The 17,839-nt window shown below is 44.8% G+C and overlaps 1 protein-coding gene across 1 annotated transcript in view; it reads right to left on the bottom strand.

The window, feature by feature from the left end:
* Positions 1-16,242, bottom strand: part of LOC307129231 (sacsin-like) — a gene marked incomplete at its 5' end in the record, with an annotated part of 32,025 nt that extends 15,783 nt beyond the window's left edge. Inside the window, 4 exons of the mRNA XM_079821465.1 lie at positions 10,706-10,852; positions 15,732-15,843; positions 15,928-16,015; positions 16,208-16,242. Coding sequence (XP_079677591.1) covers positions 10,706-10,852; positions 15,732-15,843; positions 15,928-16,015; positions 16,208-16,242 — 382 coding nt within the window. The remainder of the gene's footprint in view (positions 1-10,705; positions 10,853-15,731; positions 15,844-15,927; positions 16,016-16,207) is intronic.
* Between the last annotated feature and the right edge of the window lie 1,597 nt (positions 16,243-17,839).

Here is a 17,839-nt window from a genome sequence, read left to right as displayed (position 1 = left end):
ACTTGATGAAACATTGATCAAAATTAAAATACAATTTATACAAAATGAAATTCACTTTAAAGAAAGACTTTCTACAAAACAAAAGTCAATGACAAATGACAGTGGAAACAACTCACAATATTCCTTCATTTTTAGCCATACTCATAAGTTCAAGACATAATTATAAACTATAAACTGTCTACTTTCATTTCTGTACACTCACAATAACAACAAGGTTTCAGGATTCAGGGAACAGATTATTTTGCATGCACTCCACTCCAAACGCTGTATTCATTTCAAAAATGTATTTTGTTTACTAAAAAGTTTTTCATTTCACGCATTTCTAAATTCAGTAAATACTAGGGCTGTCAACGAATATTCTAAATTCGAATATATATTCGAATAGTTTTTAAAAAATGAATTTCGAAGGTGAAAATTAATATTCGAATAAATAAAAAAAATGTGGGAAAAAAAAACGCCCGCGGTAGTAGAGGTGTGGCTGTCTACTTTGCGCGTGAGCGAGCTAGCGCGCCTGAAGCCTTGTGTACTTTGGCCTGTCTCCGCAGCACAAGCCTCCGCTGACTGCGCACGCTCCTCCCCAAACGGACAACATGTTTGTTTATACTTGACACGCTCGCCGTTGTGCTTTTCTTTGAAACGACAGATGGCGACTCGGAGTAATTGTTCTATAAACTATCAGGAAAAAGCATCGAGAAGAAGTGGGCTAACACAGGTGACAATATTTATTTACACTTCACCGAAAACCACACTACAGTACTTGAAACACATCTTCAGATGCACCTGAACACATCATCAGTGATGTAACCTGGGGTCCTCGGGTGTTTCGGGTCTTTCAACATCAGACACCCTCGCCCAGGCGACCCAGCCACGGCTGATCAGACCGTGACTTGTGTTCAGGTAGCACTAGCTTTCCCCCATGGTGCTCCTCTACGGATCCAGAGCCATCTCGAGGCTTTCTCAGCTGCGTCGGTGGTGTTCTTGATGGCCCTGCTCCTTGTTGTTCCTACAATGCCCAGTGCAGTAAAGGCTTTGTAGAGGGAGCGCCCCACGAATCCTCTGCAGCCAACCTCGATAGGCATGCATCTCGCCTTCCAGCCCTGTGCTCGGCAGTCTGTGACCAGATGTTCATACTTGGTCATCTTCCTTTCGTGGGCTTCTCTCAAGCGGTCCTCCCATGGCACGGTCAGCTCCATGATTATTATGTTTTTGGTGCTCTCTGAGACTAGAATGATATCTGGCCTCATATTTGTTCTGACGATGTGCTGGGGGAATTTCAGCTGCTTCTCTAAATCCACAGAGAGTTTCCAGTCCCTGGCTGATGCCAGTATCCCTGCCGGTGCCTTCCTCCCTGCTTGTGGCTGTTCTCCTGCCCTAACAAATGTAATTGAGTGAGTGGTGTTGCTCCCTCGGCTGCCTTTGCTGATCTTTTTGCTGATGGCGTCTGCAATAGATTTCAGCACCTGGTTGTGGCGCCAGGTGTAACGACCCTGGCCGAGCGCTGTTGGGCAGGAGCTCAGAATATGCTCCAGCGTTCCACGAGCAGGGCACAGTTGGCAAGTTGGTGTGTCTGCTTTTCCCCACGTACAGAGGTTTGCTGGGCTAGGCAGAACATCGTACACTGCCCGAATCAGGAAAGTTATGCGGTGCGGCTCGCTTTGCCAGAGCTCCGTCCAGGTGACCTTGCGGTCCACGGCCTGCTCCCACCTGGTCCAGGCCCCCTGTTGCCCCATTCCAGCCGCTCTACTCGTCCTTCCTTCCTCCACAGCAGCTCTGACCTCTTCTTGCATCTGGCTGCGTTTCTCTTTCCCCTTCTGCACTTGTCGAGGAGGTGTTGGGAACATCCCCAAGCCTGCTCTGCCTCGGGCCACCACTCCCACAAGCTCTTTGTGCCTCAGTCGAGCCTGTGCATCCATCACAGCGGCTTGGGCGCTCCACTTCCTCCCCGTCTTCACCAGCACTCCTGCCTGAGCCACCTTTGGGTCGTTGGAGTCTCTATACATAAGTACCTCACGCGCCCGAGTCACTTTAAACTCCTCTTCCAGGGATTTCAGAGGCAACCGGAAAGAATCATGTAAAACAGATCAAAATAAACCTTGATATTACTTGTGACATGAGAACAAAATGTATGTAGAAATGTAATGTTAACTTATACAACTCAATTTATGATATCTAAATGTTTCCTAATTTCACTAAACACTTTAGTGAGTTTTCACTTAGTTTCGTGAACTTTTCTTTATTAAACGGGCTTTTTTATGCTTTTGTAGGCTCGTTTTGTAAATATAAGCAACTAATTTGTATGTGCAAACTGGACCACCCTTAATTTGCATCGCCCGCCACAAGCTCCTTGTCTGCAACACGACAAGAGGCCATAACGGAGAAATTAATTTAGATCATTTGGAAGGACATGAGAGCGATCAGTGTCGTGGATGGGGCGGCTTCATGGAGTTCTGTCAAGCAATGGAACCGAGGTACTGACTGAATAGATATTGCATGAATAAAGGATAAATGCACTGCTTCCACTGGTTTGATTATTTACCGTTTCATGTCAAGGAAAAGTTCCATGTTTACCACAGCAGAGCTCGCTTCAGAGCGTTCAATAATATGCAGTAAAACTTATATTAATATTTGTTTCAGTCACTGAATGAAGCCTGCTATATTTGGGACAAGAGTCGCGACTTTAGATTGCTTGCACAAAACTCTTGATCAGCACTCAAAATGTGTTTGTTCATGTAAACCGTTATGCGCAGAGAGCGTGAGGATGAGAGAGAGTGAGGTCTGCGGTCTTAGCCATTAGTTGATTTACTTGTTTGTGTGTAGGTAATACGTTGTCAAATATGTTTAAACTTAAATAGAACACCTATATAAGTAGTTATGTCTCTTTGTATTCATTTGTCCTGTTATTGACGTAATGCGCGTCATTGATAAAATGTGAAACCAGATGTTCGAATAGTTGGAATATTCGTGCTTTTTTTAGAGGGAATATTCGAACGTCATTTTTGAGCAATTTTGACAGCCCTAGTAAATACCTCCAACAAATGAAATTCCAAGCCAAAATAACAAAATGGTAAAGAAACAACAACTTTGAGTTACACCCATGCAAATTCAAACATATGTGGCAGCAATGCGTCACCATAACCTGGCGTACGTAAAAGTCGATCATTCTTTACAGATGGTGCGGTATGTTTGGACAGAAGACGAGTTCTTAATTAAACTCATAAAAGACAATAGAATTACAGGAATATTGTATTCTATACAAAGAAATACCACAATTTATCAAGACCTTGAAGCATATATGAGGGAGAAACACCCAGTGTAAGGGGCTTTCCTTGCCATTAAATGCTTGAATAACACGCCTATGTCACCTTCCTTTAAAAATAATGGCTAGTGTGGTGGCTGGGATAAACCTACCAACATACGTGGAATAATTTTTGGAATGACTTGTCACTAGTGGAAAAAAAAGTTTTAGTCGCATATCATTGTTTAAGTGAATAACAATAGGTTACTGTCGTAACCACGGTTCTCTGAAACATCGAGTTGAGAGCTCCACCTATGGAAGGGCATCCGTACCGGACCTCTGCAGAAGCATCCAATTGCACCAAGTCTGACAAGACAGGCAGGAGCGCTCAGCCAATGCCCAGTAAGGCCCCACCCCTTACCAGCGGGCATATATAGCCTGCATGCGCTACTGTACATCAGTAAGTATATTCGCTTCTCGTGCACCAAGTGGGGCTAAGTGGGGTTAAGACAGTAACCTATTGTTCTCTTTCATCATCTCGTGTTCGAGATCCACCAATGGGGGAGACATGGACAGCTCCCCGATTGCCCAATACACTCACAGCGAGGTCCCCAAGGGGCCGTGCTTGACACGTCTCATAATCATGAACCCGCCACACCGACGTACACACGTAACTGCGGTGTGAAAGCAGGACATGAAACATGTGTGTGGCACACATAACAGAAGGCAGGGTTAGGAAGACCCCACCCCCAAAACCGAATGTGCTACCAAGGTTCAGGTGACATCCAACCTGTAGTAATGCACAACCGTACGGGGAGAAGCTCAACTGGCAGCAGAGCAGATAGCCTGCAGTGATACTCCCCTTAACAGAGCCTTAGAGGCAGCCAAGCCCCTCGTGGAATGAGCTCTGATGTCCCCTGAGATTTGCACTCCCTTTGGTTCGTAAGCCAAAAATGATAGCGTCCACAAGCCAGTGTGTAAAGCGTTCCTTAGAAAGGGGATCCCCTTTGTGGGGAGGAGCCCATGAAACAAAGAGTTGGTCACTCTTCCGGAACGCACTGGTCCTAGCCAAATACGTCTGTAACGCACGGACCGGACACAGGGCATTTAACCCTTGATCCTCCGCGGAGGAAAAGGAGCGGAGGGTGAAAAGCGGACAGCTCCAGCACCTCCTATGTGAACGCAGGGAAACATTTCAGCATAAGGCTGGATTAGGCTTAAGGAAAACCTTATCTCCACCGAGAGAGAATATAATGCACGAGGGGTGAACCGAGAGTGTATGTAACTCACTGACACGTTTGGCTGATGCCAAGGCCAAGTGCAAGGCTGTCTTGAAGGACAGCAACTTTAGGGAAATAGTCCCCAGAGGCTCAAAAGGGAATTGAGACAGAGCTTCCAGCACCATGGAGAGGTCCCATTCAGGGATCGTTCTCCTAATGACTGGCAATGAGTGATGGGCATCCTTCATAAATCCGTGGAATAGAGGATGCTGCCCAACTGTTGAGCCCTCAAAGTCCACATGACAAGCATAAATAGCTGCCAGATAGACCTTAATAGTGGAAAAGGACCTGCCCTTATCCATAAGGTATTGGAGGAAACACAAAACATCAGAAACTGAGCACTGATATGAAGTGAGACCCCGTCCATCACACCACTTACAAACACTTGCCACTTACAGCCATATAAGGACCGTGTAGAAAAGGCACTGCATGGCATTCTGTATGGCGGAAGCCCCAACGCGCTTAGGTTCGTCCTCTCACGGGCCAGGCCCAGAGAGTTACCCTGTCCGGGTGTGGGTGATAAATCTCCCCATTCGCTTGAGACAATAAGTCTGTGCGGAGGGGAAGGCGCCACGGCTGGGCATGTAACAGAGGGATTTTCTCAGCCAGCCATGGTGCTTTGGGCCACCTGGGCGCTATCAGAATGAGAAACAGACCCCTTCTCTCACCCTGGCCAGAGTGGGAATTATCAGGCACAGGGGAGGAAAGGCATACAGCAGCACCCGTGGCCCAGTGCATCTACCCCGAGGGGTGCGTCAAAGTCCTTTAGCAAAAAGAACATGGGACAATGGCTGTTTTCGCGCGAGGCGAACAGATCTACGGACGCCTGTCCGAATCTCATCCAAATCATGTCTACTATCTGAGGATGGAGGTGCCAATCTCCGAAGAGCGGGTTCCCCCTCAATAGAAGATCCGCACATCTGTTCAGAATCCCTGGAACATGAGTCACGCGTAACGACAGGAAATTCGCCTGCTCCATACCAAAAGCTTGTAAGCTAGAGTATGAAGTTTCGACGAGCGCACGCCGTACGCCGCACGCCGTAGTCGCAGCGTACAAGCACATGATGTCCCTGCAGACGAGGCAGAAAAGAGCCTTCCAAATGGTCAGAAGCTCTAAATAATTTATGTGCTCTGAACGTAGTTTGCTTGGCCACAAACCGTTCACAGTTCTGCCCTCTTGGGTGGCAACCCAGCCTGCTAAGGACGCATCCGTCCTTACATACGCATCCCCATATAAGGACGTGCCAGTGGCGCAGAGCTGCAGCGCAGGTGCGAGTCACTGTCACAGAATGGCAAAGATTGTTTAACGGACTGAAATGTAGTGACAAAACCCATTTCATGAGCGCCCTCATTCTCAGGAGTCCTAGTGGCAAAACTTGGATAGATGAAGCCCTAAGACCCTGTAGCCTGAGACATGTGCGATATTGCACCCTTGCCCCTTCTCTGAACTGCGACAGACAGTTCATAAGAGAGAGAATGCGCTCCTATGAGAGACGCGCTCGCATGGAGAGTGAGTTCAGATCCATGCCCAGGAAGATCACATTCTGGCTGGGTGTAAAATTGCTTTTGTTCACATTCACCCTGAAGCCCAGAGATCTGACGTGCACGAGCACATGGCAGGTGTCCTGCAACACCTTCCCTCTAATCGGCTATGATGAGCCAATCATCTATGCATGTCAGGATCCATAGACCAGACATTCTCAGGGGAGTCAAGCCCGCTTCCGTGCACAGACAAAAGGTGCGGGGGCTTAGGCTTTACCCAAAGGGCAGGACCTTGAATTCATAACAAATGCCTTGATAGGCGAAACAAAGAAACTTCCTGTGTGGTGGATAAATGCTTATGTGGAAAAAAAGCATCCTTCAGATCGACCGATGTGATCCAGTCGTTCCGTTTTATGACGCGGGCGAGCGAACCATGAGTTAACATTCTGAAATTGTATTTCCTCAAATGTTTATTCAACACCCTGAGGTCCAGAATAGGACGGAGGGAACCGTCCTTCTTTGGAACCAGAAAATAACGAGAATAAAAACCCTGGTTTATCAGATTGGGGGTACCACCTGAATTGCACCTTTGCTCAGAAGAGAGGAGATTCTCCTTCAGAACGTGGGCCGTGCTTTCCTCTGTGTGAGAAAATAGAACGCTGCTGAAACGTGGGGGTTTCATAGCAAACTGCAGACGATAGCCCTGCGATATTGTACGCATTACCCATTCGGGTGGGGCGGCAGTTCGCCAAGCTGACTTCGTGCATGCCCAGCTGGCTTATTTGTGAGGCAATGATGCCCTCTAGTGGGGAAACTAGGGACGGCAAGCGTGGGTTCAGAGAGGTGTCCACTCTTTGCAGAGAAAAGTGCTTTCCCTGCAGAGAGAGGGTATCTCTCTATAATTAATTCGTTAAATGAAAAAATGCTACCGGGAACCTGCGATGTGTCTTTTCTTGCTATCCGGGAGGCCTGACAGGTTGAGACCCAGCGCGCGCTCTCCTACCGCGGAAAGCGGCATGGAGCCCCCGCAGGCTTGGACGGCCTGACGAGCGTTACGGAGAACGAGGTCGTTAACCGTCATGATCTCCTTCCATAATGCAGGCGAGGGAGATCCCTTGTCCAGCTGTTGGCCCAGGTCGTTCAGAATTTCCGCCTGGTAAGCGGAGAGGAGGTAGGAGACATTCAGGGCCCTAACAGCCAATGCAGAGGATTTATAAGCGGCCTGGTGCACCGAGGCAGAAAAACAGTCCATCTTGTTTGGAAGAACCAGCTTAGGGGGGGGGCGAGCAGCCCTCCCTGGACTGGGTTGAGGTGCCTGGCGATCGAGGGCTCAATAGCAGGCAGTTCACCCATTCCGAGAGCCGCCATATTCTTAACCCCCAGACCCGCAAGACCGTGTTTAAAGTCGAGCGGGTCGCTCCAGTAGTGCCTCATGTGCTTAACGCACGCTGGAAGAACGGGAAAGAGTTGTCCCGGGGGGAGCACCCAGAACTTTCCCATCGTAAATATCCCTCTCCTGGCCGGTGGTGCCGTGTGGAGGCGGCCACTCTATGTTGAGACGAGCGGCCACTCGCTCACACACATCCAGGAGGATGGATTGAGGTAAGGCAGCGGGGGCGCTAGCCTGGGGAATACCAGAGGGCGGAATGGCCTCCTCGTCCTCTGAGAGAAGGCCCGCGTCGTTGTCATCACCGGACCCGGCCGGCTCGTCGGCGAGCAGGGGGTTGCCCCCGAAGATATCCGCTTTGGGGAACTCAGGATTGGGCTGGTCAGCCCAGACAAGAGCAGTCGCGCCCCGGGAAGTCCCTGGTTGCGGGCTGTCGTCACCGTGTCCCACATCCGAGTCCGAAAAGTCGAGTTCGCCGCACTGGGTAGCAGTGACTTTAAGGCGGCGTCTCAGGTGTTTCTTAGGCAGCACCAGGCAGTGACTGCAGTTATCCAAATTCTCTATGGCTTCTTAAGCATGCTTGAGGCCCAAGCAACCCACGCTGAAAAGGTGAAGATCCTCAGAGGCGATAAGAGCACCACACGCAGCCGGGCAGGCCCGTGATAAGCTAGCGCAGGAAAAAGCAGGAATAGAGAGCGACATACCGGCGAAGAACTCAGAAAAATCTGTGGCGGCAGCCGTGGAACAGGACAGACGAGCGAGAGCACGGGCGGCTCCAAGAGCAGACACAGAGAAACTGGCAGAATAGAAACTGTCACGCCTGGCGGAGGCTGATCCGAAGATATTTCCTCCTGCAGACAAAGCAGTGCAAATTCGACCGGGCTGTGTCAGTGCAGAGATGGCGAGGGGCGAATGTCAACTGATGTACAGTAGCGCTTGCAGGCTATATATGCCCGCTGGTAAGGGGTGGGCCCTTACCGGGCATTGGCTGCACGCTCCTGCCTGTCTTGTCAGACTGATGTGTTAGAAGCAGGACAAATGGGCAAGCGTAAGGATTTGAGAGAGTTTGAAAAGGGCCAAATTGTGAGGGCTAGAGCATCTCCAAAACTGCAGCACAACTAGGTTTCTCACTTTTACTGCATCTGTACTACAAGGGAACTTATTATAAGTATACTAGTAGTTTACTATTTTAATAGAAGTAGAACAGTTTGTAGTTTATGAAAGTACACTTTGAAGTGTACTCTCATTAAACTACTAGTTTAATGAGTTTATACTGCAAGTATACTTGTAAGTTTTAAGTGAACATAACATTATACTTATAGTTTACTATTTATATATTATTTTTTGCACTTTCAGTCTACTACTATGTTCAAATGTAGATATTAATTTGTTATACTTGAACTATACCTTTAACTGTACTTTAACTAATGTTTAACATATTGTATTTTAGTTTCTTGTATTCTTTTTATCGACACTTGAATGTGGGTAAGTTGCATAAAGAAAGGCAACATTTTAAACAAAAAGTTGAGGTAATAGAACTGTTGTCAAAGACTACGCCTTGATCAGTTTAAGAACGATGATCAAACACAGATGGAGTAGATGGAGTCCAATAACACACCCAGAGCTTCACTGTCGGTTCTTCTTCATGGGCAAAGTAGATTTTAAGTAAATTCCTATGCACAAGTATAGGCCAAATATACTTGGAATTTTCAGTCAGTTTAAGTCAAGTATACTTAAGTGCATTAAGTGCAAGTATATTTCTGAGAAGTATATAAAAGTCTGAAAGTATACTTTCTTATTTTTAGTTTAAAAGAAGTATACTAATAGAACACTTGAATAAACTTCTTTATCGCAAGGGATCCCTTTAAAGCAGCAAGCCCCGCCGGACAGCATTTGACACAAAATTATTCCAAAATGCCCGTTTTGTTAAATACCCTCGCAAGCATAGAGTTAAATGAGTTAAATTAAGTTTCAAATTAACATAAACAGGGAGATGGTATGCGTGTCAGGTCCATGCGATGTGCATCAGTTCTTAAAGTGACAGCAGCCTAATAAATCTACTTCTGTCAGTCATTAAGGATAATCAAAGAACAAAAGAAAAAGAGATAATCACTCACTGCTCTGAATAACTTTGTAGCTTCAATAAGGATTAATCTATATTTAGTTTATAATGTATGCAGTGAAGACTGTGAAGTGTTTAATAACTTTATTCAATTTATGCATAGCCTATATCCTACCTGTTAGGCCTACCCAAAAAAATGCAAGTTTACATGGTTAAAAAAAAAACTTTTTGTGTTTATTGTTTTTTGTGCATTTTGATAGGGTAAGTAAAAATCTGAAACGGATTGATTGGGCCAATAGAAAAAAAATATATATTGAAGTGCACAGGTAAATGTGACATTTATTAAATTGGTTTATGTGAAGATTTTTTCAAGTTAACTTACATTTTAAATTTTTTATATATTTTTATTTTATTTTATGTATTGCATTGTATACTGACACCTCATCAGTTAAATATTTAGCATCTTATATTCTGCATTATTGGGTGTTTTTAAATAAACACTGAAAAAAACTATACAAGTTTTAGGGCTGGACGATATGATGATATTTAACATTGATATACTGTAAGTGATCACCCAAGTTTTAGACATACCTATACTATACTGTACTTTATATAAAGCTTTCACAGGCAAATTTGCTTTATGTATTAATGTCAGGAAACATGATTCTTGGCTGCATGTCAATATCTATGGATCACTGGATCTTTGGTAAGTTGTAAGGAACACTTATATCGAATCTTTAGTTTAAACCGATAATTGTTTGTTTTACTCGCGTTTTCGCAGTTTCCCCAATTAACTCCAGTCACGCAGCAGCTCTTCTGCCACTCAGTCCAGCTGAGGGGACGTGTGGGACGTCAATGCATACCCTCTATAAGAAATGCTAAGTCTCTGAACATCTTCTCTTTTGCTTGTTTTGGATCTTGTTTTGGATTCTTTACTATTTCAAAAGATGCGTAGGAGCGCCCCCTCCTGTATACAGTAAAAAAACCCTTGTCATTGTCAGGGTAGCGTTGTGACAGACGGAAAATCTCGTCATTGGCAGGGAAAGAGTTAACTGCCGCATTGTATATTTGTGTGTGTATATATATATATATATATATATATATATATATATATATATATATATATATATATATATATATATATATATATATATATATATATATATATATATAGATATATACTGTAGGATTTATAATCAGCAGAGCAGGCACCCCAAAAATTATACAAGTTATAAATCTGTTACTGTAGTGTATGTCACCTGTAATATGATAAACAGAGTTGAAGCCGATCCCAAATCTCCCAACTTTTGTTGGGTCGTCCTGCTTGATGCTTCTGCCGACTCTCTGAATCCCCTCCCAGTCTTCCTCTGTGAAGGCTGCATCATTGAAGGCGTAGAGAGCCGGTCCTGCCAGATCAAAGATACAAACAAATAGCTGTAAAATGTAGTCTTTTGCCTATAATAAAGACTTTCAGTTTTGTGGTCATGTTTGAGCGAGATGCTAACGGTCTAATCAGATTCAATGATCTATGCTAAGCTATGCTAAAAGTGCTATCACCAGACCCAGAGTTCGGCTGAATGGAATCGAAAATGGTAAAACTCAACTGTTTAACTCTAGGGGAGTTGGAAAATGAGCCTATTTTCAAAAATAGTGGCGTGTTCCTTTAATATAATTTTTTTAAATGAAAGAAATCGCTACCCAGATAGCATGGTGACATTGATACAGTGTTGAGTTTTGATCCAAAACATAATTTTGGTTGAGATTGACATTTCAATGTTTAAAATGTTTGGATCAGCATTGAAGTTGTGATGAAAGTGGACAGCATGCATGCGTGGAGACAGTGACATTGAACTAATTTGCACAATATTGATGAGCACAAGATCTTGCAGGTGTGTATTTCGGCAGAACACTAGTGTGTGTTTCCCAATCAGCGGGGTGTTTTCAAACACATTACCAGATTTGCTCTAATCCACTGGGTGCTTGGTTTAGGGGTGGCCCTTCTTGATTTTAGCAAGTCTGTTGAAATGGGCCACTGATAGGTAAACGCCCATTTTGGTTTTGCGTGTGGACTTCTCAGTAGTTTAACTGATGCTTCATCATTAGAGAGAAAACACAGGTGCATCCCAAAAGTAATAGGCCATGGTCATTGCCATCCTGGCAGCATAGGCTTGTTTGAGATGAGCAAAATCAGCGCAGAACCGATCACCGGTGATCAGCGCAAGATGCCGGTTAGAAATGTGTCTGAGGGCGGTCCACCTTGCTCTGATGTCATGCTGACGTATGTCAAAAAACTCTCGCGAGCGAAAGGCGGATGTGTCGGATTCTGCAGTCGAGCGCAGTTGCTCTCCACCGACTGCGCTGAGCAAAAGCATGATGGGAAACGACTTGCTGACGACACAGCTTAATGCTTATTGGCTTAAACAACCGTGATGTATGGTTCTTTTTTTAAATGCTTGATTTTAAAACTCTGCTATCATGTTTTTATGTGTGAATATTCCCAAACTCTCGGACAGTGCGATCGCTTTGTGGGTTAAGTAATTGTTGTCATATTTATAAAAATAAAAACATGTATGTAATTAAAGTAAAAATTATTGATAAACATGTCTTTCGAATGGAAATAAATAACAAAAACTTTGGGTGTCTTGTTCATAATCTTTATTTTCATATAAAAGTAACAGAACTTAAATTACATTCAGTTTATCAGCAACAAAGCGCACGAGTGTGAATCCCGCGATATCCGTCTTGGATCTCGCAGGTGTCTGATCCACTACGAGAAGAGAGAACTGTCCGTCTTGCCTGCACTTTTTTCACTCCTCCCCTCACTGCAGTCGTCTAGTCTCGGCTGAATTTCAGGCGAGGCGAGGCGCATCTCAAACAAGCCTCATGTCTCCACATGGGTGGAGCTGAAGTGCCTGATTGCTGAAACCTCGATGCAAATCACAGTGCGAGCGTCACTGCGGGCAGCATAAAGTGTCCGACTTCATATCTTCTCTTCGCCTGCACTTTAATATAACTCTGATTGTATTCGTCCGAAAGAAGAATGTGATATACACCTAGGATGACTTGAGGGAGAGTAAATTGTGGGCTAATTTTCATTTTTGGGTGAACTATTCCTTTAACTCCTGCTTGCTGATTACTGCTTAATCAGGTAATCATTCATATTCCTGAATTTATATTAAATTTGAGGAATGTAACTGATCTCCATTCAGTTTAGCCTGTTTCCACTAAAACAATCATAGTATTTTTTTCCTGCTATGGAAATCAATGGCTACCATCAACTGTCTGGTTACCAACATTCATTAAAATATCTTATTTTGTGTTTAACAGAAGAAAGACACTCATACAGGTTAGGAACAACATATGGGGGAGTAAATGATAACAGAATTTTGTAGTCCAACAGAAAATAAACTGAGATATAGGTAAGGGCTATAGCTCAGAGGTGTTTATTCCTCTTTATTTCGATGAACTGGCACCCCAGCGGGCGGCCCAGAGGACATGGCGACAAGACGTGGCCTCTCCATTCCGTCCTTCAGGGAACAAGGGTTAAATATGTAACCGAGACGTTCCCATTCAGTCAGTCACTTCCGACGCAATGTCTGAGACTAGGGCTGGGCGACTAGGGCGATTATTAATCATCCAAAATAAAAGTTTGTGTTTACATATTATATCTGTGTGTGCTGTGTATAATTATGTATATTTGAATAAACACGCATACATGTATATACTTAAGAAATAGTTGTATATATATATATACTGTAATTTATATTTTAATTACAAAAAATTCTAAAATATACACATTATTTGTATTTATATATACATAATTATACACAGCACACATAGATATAATATGTAAACACAAACTTTTATTTTGGATGCGATTAATCACGATTAATTGTTTAACAGCCCTATCTGAGAGCGACGAATAGGAATCCGTATCTAAGCGCCATGGCCTCTGCCCTCTTCCAGTGCCCTGTGTGAGCCTCCTGAGCTCTCTTACCTGATGAAACAGGGCTCACACAGAGAAGTCCATCACTGCTGTTCCGCATGACCCACTCAGTGACTTATTGGAAATCACTAGTAAAGCATTCTAGCAGGAAGGAACACATAACCAGCCTAATACCGGTTCTCAAGGATTCAGCAGGAATAGGCCTGATGCCAGACGCTCTGCCACGTCTGGCACAGAGGGTGATGGAGGACTCTGGAGATGGAGGCTTCTGGAGAATACAAGTGCCACAGTTCAGGATGCAACAAGCCATCAAGAGCCTGGGCCTCTCAGTGCTTCTACCCGTTTGAGGTGAGAACACAGGAGGAAACCGGCTCTACACAAAGGCTATAGAATCTAGAGAACGTGTTGGGTGACGCCCAGCCCGCAGCTCTACAGATATTTGACAGCAAGGAACCATGTGCCAGCACCCAGGAGGATGCAACACTTCAAGTAGAGTGTGCTCGCACCCTGAGTAGACAGGGCACACCTTGTGCTTGGTAAGCCAAGGCGATGGCATCCACTATCCAGTGGGCCATCCTCTGCTTGAAGACAGCCTTTCCCTTTCTGCTGACCTCTGTGGGGCAGCGCTTGCAGGTTCACTACCTGGTCCTTAAAGGGAGTGGTAGGATCCTTGGGCACATATCCAGGCCGGTGTCTCAGTACCACGTGGGTGTCACCCGGCCTGAGCTCTAGGCACGATTTGTCGACCAAAAATGCCTGCAAGTCCCCTACCCTCTTGATCGAGGCCAGTATAGCCAGCAGCAAAGTCTTCATAAGTGACGTGACGAAGTGATAGTGTTAACTACATCTTAGGGGAAATCTCCTAGAACCTTCAAGTCCCGTCCAGGGACCAGACATGGAGTTTCCAGAGGTCTGGACGTGGGTGACACAGGGTGCCCCGTTTCTGAGTAAGAAGGTCCTTCCTCAGAGGAATCTGCCAGGTAGGGGCTGTCACGAGGAGCATCAGTTCTGGGAACCAGGTCCGGTTGGGCCCCTACGGCACAACTATCAAGACTTGCTCCTCATCCTCCCTGACTTTGCACAGGGTCTGGGCAGGTAGGCTCACTGGGGGAAATGCATATTTGCGCAGGCCCCGGTCAGCAAATAAAACAACTGACAATGGGAAGTTTCTGGAGAGGTAAACAGGTCGACCTGCACCTTTCCGAACTGTCTCCATATCAGCTGCATCACCTGGGGGTGGAGTCGCCACTCTCCTGGGAACGCAGCTTGTGAGAGCTCGTCGGCCACACGGTTGAGCACACTGGGGACATGAATGGCCAGAAGCGACCTCAGATGCTTCGGACTCCAGAGGAGGAGATGGTGGGCGAGTTGCAACATGCGACGGGAGTGCAGACCACCTTGTCAGTTGATGTACGCAACGGTTGCAGTGTTGTCCGTGTGGACCAATACATCTTTGCCCTGTAGCGCTTTTTTTGAAGCGGCTCAGTGCAAGACGTACTGCTGTATGTGCAACTTGAGGCAGTATGTGCCAATGCAGGTGCCGACCGTCCAAACCCCTGATACTGCATGCCTGTTGTACGTGGCCCCCGAGCCCCTGGCAGAGGCATGGCAATACCTCAGCATGCCTGGACACCTGTTCTAAGGGCACTCCGTCCAGAAGAAACAAGGGTTCTGACCACGGTCTGAAGGTTTGGCGACAGGCCGGTGTGATACTCACCCGGTGAGTGCCGCGCTGCCACCCCCATCTCGGGACTCGGCCGTGAAGCAAATGCTGAAGCATCGACTGGAAATATTCCTCTATAAGGCGTGCCATCTGTTTGACTAAATCCAACTCCAAACTGAGAATAGAGATCCTCTGCACGGGGCAAGTTTGCTCTTTTCCCAGTTGACCCGAAGACCCAAATGGCTGAGGTGTCTGAGCACCAGGTATCTGTGTTCTAAGAACAGACTGTGCTAAGATAAGCCAGTCGTCGAGATAGTTGAAGATGCGAGGGTCTGCACTCCAGCCAAAACGCCCAAAACACGACGCAGCGATCGTGACCATCCCTAGGCGCCAAGTAACTACCACATTCAGAAATACACAGATATAATGTTATCTTGCAAAGCATAGTCGCTGGCGTCAGTCATTAAATTAAGAAAAATCTTTCTGAAATATTGATCTCTGAAATAAAACATTGATTTAATATAAATTCATGAAATTCCCCATTTTAAACAAAGAAGATAAACTCCTGAACTCTTCATGGTTGTGACATATGAATGGATACATCTAAAGTAATTTAGAAAGCTTACGTAGCATGACCCCCTCTTAAATCTGATCCCAGTGTTTATGACTCAAATACCTTGATGCTTTCCGAGCTCTTCAGTCCACAGGCTCTGAGTCCCATAATGCCTTTCATCATGAATAAACACCACACGTGAAGCTCCTGCATCATCTGCATTCTGGATCAGCTCCTGATATGTGACAGGATAAATATTATCAACAGATATGATGAGATATAAGATGCATACCATTTGACAATGAAGACATTTGCCTACCTTCAATATTTGTCCCCCATCTGGGTACCTTCTCAAAATTTCCTTCAAGTAATCAATGAACGGTGGAGACGTCGCACCAAATTTATTTCTGCATTGAAAAATGTAAAGTGTATCACAAACTGCACGAAACACATACAGAGCAGATTCAAGGTTCACTGTGTAATAGACTAAGTACAAAATCTGCTTAATTCTACAGTTAGCTTAAACTCTCAATGTACTTTAACACTCCACTCCATTATATTAGTTATTACGCATAAAACATGCTGAGAATAAAACATACTTCTTTTTCTTATTTTGCCTCGATGCTGAACTCATCGTTCTTCTTTTACATTCTCCTGTATGGTTAGAAAACAGTTAAATAAAAATATATTAGTGCATTTTTGTTATTATTGTCATCATTGTCATTATTTTCATTACTGTTATTGTTATGATTACTAGTTAGGGCCCAAGCCCAAAGGGCGCAGAGCCCTATTGTTCTTCCTCTGTTTCTTATTATTATTAGGGCCCAAGCCCAAAGGGCGCAGAGCCCTATTGTTCTTCCTCTGTTTCTTATTATTAGGGCCCAAGCCCTGAAAGGGCGCAGAGCCCTATTGTTCTTCCTCAGATTATTAGGGCTCAAGCCTGAAAGGGCGCAGAGCCCTATTGTTTTCCTTAGGATTATTATTATTATTATTATTAGGGCCCAAGCCCTGAAAGGGCGCAGAGCCCTATTGTTCTTCCTCAGATTATTCTTTGTTTTTTTTTCTTTTTTTTTCGACTTCTCGGGTACTTTTGGGGCACTTAACATGCTCGAAAACTCTTGAAACTTCGCACAGGCGTCGGAATGCGCGGCCATCAGAGCCGGGCTGAAGCTGGTACCCGGGCGTGGCAGGGGGGCTCGACAGCGCCCCCTAAAGTGGGGTCTGAAAACTTGGTCCATATATCAAACACACTTGCACGTACATGTATGAAACTTGGTACACATATAGATCTCATCGGGCCGAACAACTTTCGTGCTCATAGTTATGTGTCAGCCCAACAGGAAGTGAGCTATTATGGGTTGTTCGGAAAACGCATGCTCTGGAATTTAATATACTCCTCCGAGGCCATTGTTTCGATCATTGCCAAACTCGGTCAGCATTACGTGAACATATTCAGGATGCTAAATTGCGAGCGGATTTTTGATATCTCGAAAAGTCTGGCCGTGGCGATGCAACAAATTTATGGCGAGAAAAGGGAAACAGGAAGTGTGTTATAACTTGTGCAAACATTGACTGGTTTGGATGAAACTTCAGCTGTGTGTTTGTTATAAGAAGCCGATCACATGGATATGACTTTTGTGAGTCAAAGTTATAGCGCCACCAACTGGCAGCAGGAAGTGTGTCACTTTCAAAAATGCTTTGAATCACCATCTTATTTTCACACGATTGACTTCAAACTTCATCAGTATAATGTGAAAACATGACAGATAGAGACATATGAATGAATTCCTGATATTTCAAATAATGCTGCCATGGCAACATGTCAAAGTTTAATAATGTTTTTGACTGTTTGTGTGCCCTCCCCTCTATCACCAAAAGGGGGCAGTGTTGTATTATTTTTGAAACTCCCTTTCTCTCTCTCTCTCTCTCTCTGTGCTTGCTTATGTGATTTATGAGGACACAAATGTGAATGATGACATGGCTATTGGTATTACAACGTAGTGGTTAATGGACATGAACTATGACACTATATCACTACAGAACTCATTTTCTAAATCACATTTGAGTTACAATTCTTATCATCTGACAGCCGTGATTTCATGTACTCATTCAGACAGAACTCTTTTTTTAAAACAGAGGAGTGTGAGTGTGTTTTCTATACATGTGCTTTACAGAAGGTCATGTGCTGTGTTTGCAAAGATCACTTTTGACACATTTGTCTTTAAATTCAT

This window comes from Gobio gobio (genome assembly GCF_949357685.1).
Source record: "Gobio gobio genome assembly, chromosome: 7".
Classification (NCBI taxonomy): Eukaryota; Metazoa; Chordata; class Actinopteri; order Cypriniformes; family Gobionidae; genus Gobio; species Gobio gobio.
Note: the sequence above shows the minus strand (reverse complement) of the source record. Positions and strands in the feature narration are given on the sequence as shown.